The sequence below is a fragment of the Myotis daubentonii genome, chromosome 9, assembly GCF_963259705.1.
Source record: "Myotis daubentonii chromosome 9, mMyoDau2.1, whole genome shotgun sequence".
In the NCBI taxonomy this organism is placed as follows: Eukaryota; Metazoa; Chordata; class Mammalia; order Chiroptera; family Vespertilionidae; genus Myotis; species Myotis daubentonii.
The window spans coordinates 38,856,490-38,869,388 of record NC_081848.1 but is presented as its reverse complement, the minus strand read 5'-3'; the positions used below and the strand labels follow the sequence as shown (position 1 = coordinate 38,869,388).

Here is a 12,899-nt window from a genome sequence, read left to right as displayed (position 1 = left end):
GACACAAAGGGCCACATATTATATGATCCTCTCTATAGATGAAATGTCCAGAATAGGCAAGTCCTTACAGACAATGGTGAGTGCTAGTAATATGGGGTTTCTTTTGGGGATGATGACAACCTAGTGAACATACTGAAAACCATTGTATTCTTTAAAATGGTGAATTCTATGGCATGTGAATTATATCTCAATTTTAAAAATCAAGAAGAAAGGCTTTTAAATAAAATTTTCTAGTATTTTTGTTTTGGAAACCATTGCATGAGCACATCCAGATTATTGAAAGCGGCTGTCACAGAGAGGTCAATCATCCTAAACACTGCTTCCTAGTCTTCTCTCCCCCTCTCGTATACGGTTCCTGGTTGTGGGTCCTTACCTCTTATCCTTGCCTCCTTGGCCCTGTCCTGATTCTCCTTATAGCATCTCAGTAAAATTCTAGCCCTGCCTTCTGGATCAGCCTGAATCTGAAGCTGCTCATTTCTTACCAACATAGATCAGCTTTCATTCCATTAAGATAAACTCTGATTCAAGAATTTCTTAACCTTGTTTTTATTTAAAAGATATTTTCCTACCTGGTTAATATCTTACATAAAAAAGCCTAAGTGACCATTCGACCGTTCAACCGGTAGCTATGATGTGAACTGACCATCAGGGGGCAGACGCTGAATGCACAGGCATGGAAACATGGAACAGAGGGGAGGAGAAGGGTGGGCAAGAGATTAACCAAAGATCGTAAATACATACTAGAGGCACAGTGCACAGATTCATGCATGGGTGGGGTCCTTCAGCCTCACCTGTGGGGACCAGGCCGAAACTGGCAGTCTGATATCCCCCAAGGGGTCCCGGATTGCGAGAGGGTTTAGGCCAGGCCAAGAAACCCCATCAGTACATGGATCCATGCACTGGGCCTCTAGTATCCTGTATAATAAAAGCCTAATATGCAAATTGTCCCCTCAACCAGGAGTTCGTCCAGGGGGCAGGGCTGGCCAACTGCCATGGCCCCTACCCCTGGCCGGCCCTACTCCTTCCGGCGGCCACGGCAGGATGCTGGGGGAAGGAAGGCCCTGTCTAGCAGCCGCTAGGGACCCTACCCTGCATGAATTTCTTGCACTGGGCCTCTAGTATGTATGTATATTAATATTTTTTTTATTGATTTGAGAAACATTGATGGGAAAAACATCAATTGGCTGCCTCTTGCATGCGCCCTCCTGGAGATCGGGCCCACAACCCAGGCACGTGCCCTGACCAGGAGTGGGACTGGTGACCTCTTGGTGCATTGGATAACACTCAACCAACTGAGCCACACTGATTAGGGCTGGTTAATAGTTTTTCTGGTTAATATTTTAAATCAGAATTGCACATATAGACTCCACTAATTTGTTAGTAAAAAATGATTTTTCTGTGAATCTTACTGTATTCCAAGAGTAAGGAAAATCTATCAGATCGTTTGTAGATGAGAATCATACTCAGGTTGGTAGGGCCTCTTAAAGTCATCTGGTCTAACCTCTTCTGAATGTGTAGAGCTATTATTCTCCTGCCAAGTGCCATTTCAGCCTAAACCTAAACATCCCCTACTGGGGAGAATTCACTCCCAAGTTATTAGAAAACTAAAGTTTTTCTATAGAAAAAACTGAAAGCTTTTTTTTGCTTTAAGGCTTCTGCCCTCTGATCTAGTTCTGTGCTCTCACAAGGCCACACAGAACAGGTCCAAGGCCTCTTTAATGTGTCAGTTCTCCAGAAGCTAAAGATAGAAATCAAGAATAGCTTTCTAAAGAATTCACCTACTTGGCAAATAGCTTTAAAATTATTTTGAGACAATTGATGCACTTGCAAATTTACTTTCTAGATAGTGAAATCAATTCATCAATTTCTGGGGTGGTAAAAATCTTCAACCTTCATTAACTATTCTTGAAAATTCTGTTTTCCATGTGCCACAAAGTTTAAAATAAACTAAATTTGCAAACACATCATGCTAAATCCAATTATTTAAATATTTTATTATGACAATTGACATATATTAAGAGAAAGAAATGACAGAAGTATAATAAAACATTTTGAAAGAAAAAGTTACACAATTCAGCCAATAGCTGTAAAATAGCTTTAGGCCTACCTTATAACACCAAGAGTTCTGATCAGACTGTAGTGAGACATTGAACATTTCATTAACAAAAATATTGGCACCAGCCACAACATATTTTGGTTGTCACTTACAAGGATTATATTGAAACAACTATGCACTGCAATTCTAACACACGACGTGTTTATACACTGCAGTTAGCCCCCAAAGCTTTTCGCTACCAGGAATTCCCACATTTCCTATGCACAGATTTACTTTGTGCAGTATTGGGATCACATTTCCAGTTTTCAGACCTCTTTCCCTCCCACCCCCACACACATGCAGTATGATATATGTGGTAGAGAGCACTCCAGTTTCCTCTATTTGACTAATAGCACGTTCCTGATTACCTCAACAGTTTGTTAATCTTGGAGCTTCTGCTTTAGCTCTCATCTCATAAAAACAAAATAAAGCATCTGAGAACCTGTTCCAGGAATAATTTGTCTTATGCATAGGAAAATAAAGCATTTCATATAAGCATGTCTGAAAATCCAAGAGGCATTCTGAGCAAACACCCCTGAATTCCAGCTCTTACTTTAAAATCAAAATGAAAATCTTACATATACCATTTACAAATTCTTATCTGGAATTTGTATTCTTCACCTGGAAATTTGATTCCCAGGCTTCACCTCTGATCAGAAAGGATAGCCAAGAAACTGACGTCCCACATTAGCTGACAATAAAGTTAGCTTGGGTAGACATTATGACACACGGAGATGAATTTAATGCTTTCCAAGAATACACTTGTGCTACAAAGGTGAGAAATAGAATGATAAAATCGTCAGATGGCAAAAAGTACTGGCATTTAAACAAAAGTGTCTTAATAAAACTATGGTAAAATGTGCCATTAAGACTGCTAGAATTGGCAGCTCTACAAGACGACAAAATACTTTTTATCAAATAAGGGAATTGGAATTCAAAGCTAATACTTTTTCCTGCCATTCTCCAGCAAGTATTCCTGTAGAATTAAGTCTACTGAATAACAAGAACCAAATTGATCAATTCTAGTTTTCCCTTCTTTTACAGATTGAAAAGAAACCGAACTCTGCCCGCACTTGCCCTCAAACCCAGCACAGGGCACCCCCTTTCAAGTTGTATACAAAACCTCCTGGCAGGTTTGGTTGAGCTACAATTCAGATACTGTTATCAAAAAGCTACTTTCATAAGAACAAAACACCAGACCAACATTATCAATATCCTAGTTAGGCATCACAAAAATCACACTCTAAGAATATGCTCTTTACTGACAAAATTTGGGCCATTATAGCTGTTTCAAAGTAGAAAAGTCCATTTACATTGACATAAACTAGATCTGCGTGTTTATTTGTGTCTATGCGTGTGTATAATTTTCATGCAATGAACTTAAAACTTTGGAGACAAGGATTATTTGCCTAATTTCAAAGCTTGTCCACATGGCAGTATTGATATGCACCAACTCTGCTAAAGGGCAGGAGAATGAAGAAGACCATGGCACACATTCTTTTTAAACAATTTTAGGTTTAATTACATAATGCACCTGTAGATGTTCTAGCATAAACACAGTTGTAAAAATCTACATCCTATTTTAGGGTATTTTCCCACTTCTCATCCCTTAAAAGCTGTACAGTTATAAAAATGTGACTCTCAAGCAAAATAAACTTTGTTCTTTTTTTGCAACATACAAAATAAGTTAAACGATTCAGAAGGTCTTGAGCCATTACGTTTCCCCATGACTGTGTCTGGCTATCCATAAGCATGACATGTGGCTCCTGGTCTATGACCAGAACTCAATAAATACAGGCCCAACAAAACCCCAAACACTTAAATTAGATTTCTTTAGAAGCTGATGAAAGTTAAGAAAACATATAGTTAGGGTTAACAATTCCATTCTTAACTTACATTATCCAGTGGCAAAATGAACAAGGCGGGTCACTCAGTCCTTAGTGCATTTTCTAGCTTGTACCGGTTTGGCAAAAAAACCACAAATGTAGTTCCTTTAAAAAATGTTTTTTCTTATTCAAAATGTCTAAAGAGCTTAATTAAAACATCTCTACACATCTAATAATTTGTTATGCCCTCTAATATAACTTATGCATAGGATAGACATCTTAAAGTAATTAAAATAAAAACAGCATCTTCACTAACTGAAATCACTAAATGTGCCAGAATTGGGTTTGCAGCATTTCCCAGAGCAAGATGGTATAAATATAAAATGCACACAAACAAACAAAAACAAACTGAGCTTACATGACCAAAATGAGGAGAAAAAGCCACTCATGAAATCCTAATAAATTTCTGAGAGAATTGATATGAATAAAAAGTGTTACATGTTCAATCTAAGGTATTTATATACCAAGCATACTACATTTTGGCTTTTAACGACTGCTCGCTTGCTGGGCAATAACCCTATCTTTAACACATGTTACACAGTTCCTTAGCAATTCTTGGCACTCAGAAACTGTCAGATGATCATTTACGTTGGAGTGAAATATTTTGAAAACAAACTAAGTGTACACATAACACAATAACTCAGTTTAAATACACTGATAGCAAAAGGCATCGCGTTCAGGATTAGCATAAAAACAATGAAGAAAACCAGCAGTTAGCTTGCCACTTCCAAGGTAGTTTATAGCTACACACTGGGAATGGTGGATGAAACAGGAATGGATTTTGTTCTAAGTTTAATAACAGATATTAAGCAGAGGACCAGGTAGATTACAACAGATCTGCAGTTTTGGCATTCTCACTTCTTGGGAGAACCAGGAATATATTTTTAGAATGTCAAACCAAGAAAAGGACCTTCACAACTTTCCTCTAGACCAGTGGTTCTCAACCTTTCTAATGCTGCAACCCTTTAATACAGTTCCTCATGTTGTGGTGACTCCCAATTTCATTGTTACAAATTGAACATAATTAAAGCATAGTGATTAATCACAAAAACAATATGTAATTATATATGTGTTTTCCGATGGTCTTAGGTGATGTGAAAGGGTCGTTCGACCCCCAAAGGGATCGCGACCCACAGGTTGAGAACCGCTGCTCTAGACTTTCTGTAATTAAATGTTCATAATTTCCTATCAGTTATAATTATTTATCTGATTTGTGTCAATTAATGATTTCATAGGATTCATTTTTATCCTAATATCTAAAGTACGTATACATGTTTATATATATATATATTCATTCCATAAAAGAAAAGACCTATAGCTGTGAGGAAATGCCATGAATTATGGCCTGTTCCATCGTGTTGGGGAAAGGCAGAGTTCACGTTTTCTGAGTGTGAAACTTGAAGATTCATTAGGTTCCTTTCAGTTGTATGGTAGTACAAACTAGCGAATGGTGAACAATTCTCAGCCCCACAAACATAAGCTAAAAAAGCATTCCTTATGACAAAGGAAATCCCATCAACCCCACTTAAAAATAGCTAACATTTTCCCATTTTACCTCTAAATAACAAGTAAACTTCTACATTTTCTTTACTATATGTACTGTGCTCAAAACACATATTACGGGATGGGTCCTATCAACTAGAAAATGAAAACTGGAGTTTATATTCTTTTAAAATTAGTTTAAAAATCTTTTTGCAACAGCTTCCTCATCATTTGAAGTCCTTGGTTCTTTGGCAGGTCAAACTTATTAAAAGATTATCAGTAGACGTGAATTGATTCTAAATGAAACTCTTTACTCTCTGAATTTGCCATCTTAACCAAATGGAAAAAGATGTGTCCAGGAAACCCAACCTCAATATATCAGGTGTATTCTAGAAAATATCCCTGCCATCATTCTCTAGTAATGTACCAACAATGGAAAACGTTTTACACAGAACACTATTTCATCAGCACAAATCTATAAAACCAAAAGGTGTATTTTCAGTCTGAATTTTTTCACATAATTAAAAGCCTCTACTTTATGACAATTTGGCTCATTTTCAAACCTTTACAGAAATTGCAAACTACATAGCCTGAGTACTAAACTACATCTCCCGTTAACACATTTGCTTTACACGATGGAGTTTTATATCAGGAATCCAAATTGTATTTCAAAAAAGGGGGATTAAAGTATTAAACGACTCTATTGTGAACCTAAATCCATGGTTAGTACTCCAATAACAAGGACTCAAGATGTTCTATACCCTAGATGAATTGCTGCTTTCCTATGCACTGTCCAGTTCCTAATGACTGAAGTATGTCTTGGGATATAAAATGTTTACTATTTCCTAATTTTTAAAAACTTCCTCAAAGTGTGTTCAGAGTTAATATTTCAGTGAACAGACTCTTTCAGGGAATGAATCTAAACGCCAATTAGCAGAGTTGTTTTTTAACTGTTCAACATTTAATCACTCATAATGAATCTCTCTGCATAAGAATTTATAAGTATCAGCTGCTTGGATTACATTCTTTGTAAATGAAAGTTAATTAGTTTAATCAGAATGTAAGGTTAGAAGGAATACACTATCAACTTCACAAACAATTCAAGTTGGGTAAACAATGGGCAGCAAAAGTGGTATCATAATGTCCCATATCAATGGGCCATTTGCTGAATGAATACTCAGTCTTCACAATGATAAAAAATTACCTTTTGCTCTCTGTAACAGAAGAGTACAAAGAACTCCTTATTTCACATTAGGCGTCCTGTAAAAGAAATAATCTACCCATTTAATACTTATCACTTGCTTAATTGAACAGAATAGGTGGAAGCAGGAGCTGGTGTGTCCAGAGGTAGAAACAGGGCACATGGGAGTTTCCACACATAGTGGCTTGACCAGCTTGCAGACTACCAGTAAAATAGTAGAGGGAGACTGGGAACAGAATAGGCCACTGGAACATTCTAACCACTTACCTTGCACTAGTGGGAATCCTTCTATGGCCTGACTGTTTAAAAAGGCTAACATTCTTAAGACTTCCAAATAAAAGAAACGGTACCTAACTAGAAAGGAGACTTGTTAATGAATGTGGCTCCTTACATAGCCCTCGGCTCTATTGTCTGTGAATGTGAGCCCTTCCCTCCCTTCCAGTGGAACATTGTCTCAAAATAAAAATCACAACTTACTTGGAACCACATGCTATGTGTGCACCCTATTTTTAGGCTGCTTTCATTATTTTATTTTTTATACAGATACATATACATTGCTAGAATCAAAGCAAAAATATTAATGAGCAGGTACTATAGAACTAAAGTGAAACAAAACAAATAAAAGAACCAATAACTGAAAAACAACAGCTATAAACTTTCAAGGTCAAAAAGATAAGATTTAAGGGCAACACCTGTTGAGGAGGGAAAAGAAGTATAAAGTTTCTAGAGAGGTATTTATAATGCAAGTCTAATGCCAGCTTTTTAATAATAAAAAAGAGAAGTGCTTTACTATACACTGACTAGCACATATGCTTAATTTGGAAAGAAAAATTAATGAAGTTCTTGGGCCAGCAGCAGATATGGTGTGTCCATTGCCGGCAACAGACACAACACTGGAACAGAAAAACCCAAATCCCAGGGCAAAAGTATTCACAGAAGTAATGGCTGAAGGTTTCAGAATTTGACAGGCAAGGTTTAATCACAAGTGCTACACTTTGTACAATGTTATTTATGGCTCTGCCTGAAATTTTACAGCTGTACCACAAACTAAGACAAAGCTCATATTTTAGTGTCAATTACATGTTAGATACAAACCCCTTTTCTTGAAACAAAGGGCTTAACTTTTTTTTTTTTAAGTGTTGAGATGTTTGAAATGGATGTCATGCCTATTAAGTACATTGGTGTTCTCAATCAACTCTATGTTGGTCATGTGACTATTAATGAATTTTAATAGAAGTCTAATAGCCAAAGGCAAAAACTACATTCAAACCCTGCTAATATATCCAGGCAGATAAGAAAGTACAACACACACACATACATACACACACACACACACACACACACACACACATGCTAAAATTCAAACTAAAAATCTCCCAAAGGAACTGCTTTGTTTGTAGACTTCAATTTGAAGTAGATACTAAGGGCAAGAATAAACCAGTTAAAATTCACCTGAAAATCCTTTCCCCTTCTTCAAATGTGCTAAAATACCACTATCAGCTTAGCATCTCTTCATGTATGTTAAGTATAGATGTATTTGTTTCAAAATGATATTTTATATATTTAAATAGGTGGCCAGAACAAAAGAGTTACACTATATGCAAAGTTTACAGTCCACTGGGCCTTAAAAGAAGACTACACTCATTTCATTAATAACTTTCCATGATAGTACATTAGAGGCCACCTCATCATCACTGCATAAAGCTGTTTTAAATTTGTTGGTAGCACAATCTGGTTGTCAAAGCTTCATTTTACATTTTACTGTACAAATACTTTTCAGATGATTTTTTTAAAACAAGAAACTCTGCTATACCAAACTTAGAGGATTTTTTTTAGGATGGTACCCTTTTGGACTCTTCTTTATTAAGTGTGGTTATCTCCAATAGTAAACAAGTTGATTCATGAATGCTGCTACTAAATGACTTACGTATGATGTTATCTACAATTTTCAAACTGCAACAACACAGACTTGAACTTTTAAACAGTCTGTTAATCATCATCTATGCCATGAATGTTTAAATATAATATATATTTAATATGAAAAAGCTAAAGCACAAGTGCTTTCTCCCACCCCTAATTCTGTTTTCGGCCCTCGAAGATCCGGAATGCATTCTTTATCCACCCTTTTTCACAAAGTCAGGAGAGCTCAGGAAATATAAAGTCAAAAATATACAAATCTTTGTTGTTATTATAATAAGATTTTTTTTTCCATGAATGAAATTACCAAGGACCATGAACTTGGAAAAAGAAAGTCAAAAGGAATTTACAGCAATTATTTATCTTCAAAGTTCAAAACTGGTCACTTCACAGAAAGACTTCAGGGTTTGTTGAAATTTTTCTTCTAAAAAGTCATTCTGTAGTGGAGTTTTCTAGGAAAAATAAAACCGCTTTTAATAACTGGCCCGCTGGTGTGAGAGCTACCGTGGAATAAATTAGCACAAAAATGGAAAAAAGGTCTTATAACTGTTCACTGTTACAGACGTAATCAACAAGGTCAGTCACTCTCAAAAGCTCATCTTCGTCCTCTTCTGGTGCCCCTGCCTCCTGCCCACCACTTGTCCCATTGGGGGCCAGGCTTGCACTGGCTGTGCTGTTGTCCTTGGGGGTCTGAGGCTTCTCAGCTGGCTTGCCAATCAAATTCTCAATGGCTTTGCCAGGACTCTGTCCATTGGTGGAAGGTAAGTCCACTAAGCTATAGTCCAATGGGCTTCCCACCTTGCCTACATTTTCAAAGTCCTCTTCCTCATCACTGTCTATCCGATAGGGCTTCTTGGTGCTCTCCTGTTCTGAGGGCAGGACTCTGGGCTGGCTATCACGGGCAGGCTCATCTGCATCTCCATGAACATTGTCACAACTCTCCTCCTCATCTGTCTCAATCCGGTGTAGCCGTTTTCGGGATGGTTTGTCTTCCTCTTCTGCTTCTGAATACTCATCTGCACTTCGACCCCGCTTTCGAACTGACCGCTTTGATTCTTTAGCTAGCTCCTCATCTTCAGAGTTCTTGGACATATAGCTCTCTAGAATAAACAGCACATTAAACCATAAACAAATTTGAGTACTTCTCCTTTTCCTCCCCATTCACGATGTGTCCTGCTTTCAGACTTGTTTGTACACAAATATGTCCCTTCAATAATTGGCCTGATTTTTCTCTCCTCTCAGTCCCATAACAATACCCAATGGGATTCATGTGTACCTATGATTTTAGGAAAGAGCAGAATCAAATTTTTTGGCGAAATCTTGCCCAACTCTGGACAACTGAACACTGTGCTGACTCTCATCCCATGTTATTAAATGTCCTCCCTTGTCTATACTCACCTCTATGTGATCCCACCTAGTCTCATGGCTTGGCATAACATCTATATGCTGGTAACTCTCACATTTGTTTTTAGGTACCCCCTAAATTCCAGCCTCATGTGTCAAATTGCTTACTCAACACCTATGCTTGGATTTCTAAACAGACATCTCAAACCTAATGTGTTATCTGAGCTCCTAAACCCCCACCTCAAATTTGTGCTATTCTGATCTCCACCTTCTCGGTTACTGACAACTCTATTCTTCCAATTGCTCACTTATCCTTGACTCCTTCCTACCATCTAATGCAACAGTTAATCCTTTAGGTCTACCTTCAAAATATATCCATAATTTGACTTTTTCATCCCTTTATCACTTCTACCCTAGTCTTACCTACCATCATCTCTCACCTGGCCTATTTCAATGGCCTCCCACCTGGTCCTCATTCTAACCATGTCCCCTTCAATTAATGCATAACACAGCTACCATAATCAAACGAAAACATGTCAGGTCATATCACTCACTTCTACAAAATTCTCATTATTTCTCATCTTATACCAAATAAAATCCTAAATCTATATACAATAGCCTACTACACTATCCAATGTGGTAGCCAGTAATGACATATGGCTACTTTAAATTTAAATTAGAATTAAATAAAAATTAAAAACTCAGTTCCTCCATTACACTAGCCACATTTCAAGTGCTCAATAGTCACATAATACTAGTGGCTACTATTTGAACAGCACACAGAACATTTCCATCAATGCAGAAAGTTCAACTGAACAGCACTGATACTCCTCGGGGGTTGGAAAAATATTTTTGTAAAGGGCAGTCTCTGGTACAACCACTCAACTTTGTGGGAAAGCAGTACAGACTGTATGTAAAAAAAATGGCTATGGCTATGTTCCATTATAACTTGATTTACAAAGTGTTTATTTACACAAACAGGTAGGCTGTAGTTTGCTAACTATTGCTCAACGTGATCTGGTCCCTGTTGATCTCCCTGCTTCACCTCATCCTTTTCTTCCTCTCCAACCTGGCCTCCCTTCTGTTCTTTGAACATGACAGGCACAAACTTGCCTTATGACCTTCACATTGTGGTTTCACATGCCCGAATCACTCTTCTTAGATAACTGCGTGACATACACTCAACATTTCTTTCAGGTCTTTACTCAAATGTTGTCTTCTTAGGGAGATATTCATGTGGTACCCAACCTGAAATTCCAACTACTCTCCCAACCCAAATTTCTCCCTTATTTTGCTCTACAGTTTTTATCTCCACCTAATAGACCATATATTCTAATTATTTATCTTGTATATTATCTTTCTCCCCCCTACCCCCACTAAAAGTTACATGACGAAGTTACCCATGGTTTTTGGCTCTTTTGTTCATTTTCCTATTCTCAGTGCCTAGAATAGTGAATAGTATTTGTTTTTTAGAGTTGAATTAATGAATTCATGTTTGTTTTTAATGACACAAGGAAAATAACACACATTCAACCAGAAGTTCATCTTCCTTCTTTAGCCTCCCCTATTTAAATATATTTCCCCCCCCTTTTCTCTCCTGGCATGCACTCATACTTAATTGATAAGGATCTATGAAAGCAAACAATCTTCAAAACAGATACTTAAATACATAAAAAAGAAAGCGGAAAAGGAGAGAGTTAGAATCATTTAATAAAGTAAACTTGGAAAGAATTCTGGAATAACTCCAAACACTAAATGGAGGCCCTGGACAGGTGGCTCAATTGGTTGGAGGGTCATCCATGCACCAAAAAGGTTTCGGGCCCTGGCCGGTTTTGCTCAGTGGATAGAGCGTCAGCCTGTGGACTGAAGGGTCCCAGGTGCAATTCCGGCCAAGGGCACATGCCTGGGTTGCGGGCTCGAATCCCAGTGGGAGGCATGCAGTAGGCAGCCAATCAATGGTTCTCTCTCATCATTGATGTTTCTATCTCTCTCTCCCTCTCCCTTCCTCTCTGAAATCAATAAAAGAAATATATTTAAAAAAAGAAAAAAGAAAGGTTTCGTGCTCCATCCCCAGTCAGGGCTTTACAGGAGGCAACCAATTGATGTTTCTCTCTCACATCGATGTCTGTCTGTCTGTTTCTCTCACTTTCCCTCTCTCCCTTTTTCCCCTCCCTCCCTCCCCCTCTCCCTCAAATCAATAAGAAGATCCTCGGGGAGGATTTTTTTAAAAAATAGATATCACAAATTCATATTTTAGAGCTTTTCCTGAACTTCTGGTATGGGGCACAGCTATAGCTATTAAGAAATAAAAGGCACCAACTGAAGCTTCCTGTCAAGATGGACAGAAACAGTAAGTACCTTGGTTTGGAAGTGTCCAGCTATTCAGGCACTCAAGTTAAAGGAGGTTATTTCAAAATGAGGGCCATAAATAATATGGGAGCAGAAAAAAATCTTGCTTAGATCACAATTTTGAGACTCATCTAGTTTCCATGAAAAATTTAATTATTACAATGGTGAACTTAAAAATTTGTATCTTGCCCAACCAGTGTGGCTTAGTGGTCGAGCATCGACCTATGAACCAGGAGCTCACAGTTCGATTTCCGGTCAGGACACATGCCCAGGTTTTGGGCTTGAACCCCAGTAGGGGGTGTGCAGGAGGCAGCTGATCAATGAATTCATGACATATAACTGGACTGCAGCTTGATCCTGGTAGGAGGTGTGCAGGAGGCAGCCAATTGATGTTTTGCTCTCATATTGACACCTCTCTCTCTCCCTCCCCAACCCCCCCGCTTGCTCTTTCTAAAATCAATAGAACTATTTAAAAAACCTGTATCTTGCCCTAGCTGGTTTGGCTCAATGAATAGAGCAGGGGTCCTCAAACTACGGCCCGCGGGCCACATGCAAATACAAATATTGCATTTGTTCCCGTTTTGTTTTTTTACTTCAAAATAAGATATGTGCAGTGTGCATAGGA

The 12,899-nt window shown here is 38.0% G+C and overlaps 1 protein-coding gene across 6 annotated transcripts in view; it reads right to left on the bottom strand.

Annotated features, from left to right (window-relative positions):
• Positions 1–1,974: 1,974 nt before the first annotated feature.
• RSF1 (remodeling and spacing factor 1) overlaps positions 1,975–12,899 on the bottom strand; it is a 141,968-nt gene continuing 131,043 nt past the window's right edge. For all 6 annotated transcript variants that reach the window (XM_059708348.1, XM_059708349.1, XM_059708351.1 and 3 more), the window contains one exon: positions 1,975–9,681. In XM_059708348.1, the coding sequence (XP_059564331.1) occupies positions 9,122–9,681 (560 nt within the window). In that variant the 3' untranslated portion in view covers positions 1,975–9,121. The remainder of the gene's footprint in view (positions 9,682–12,899) is intronic.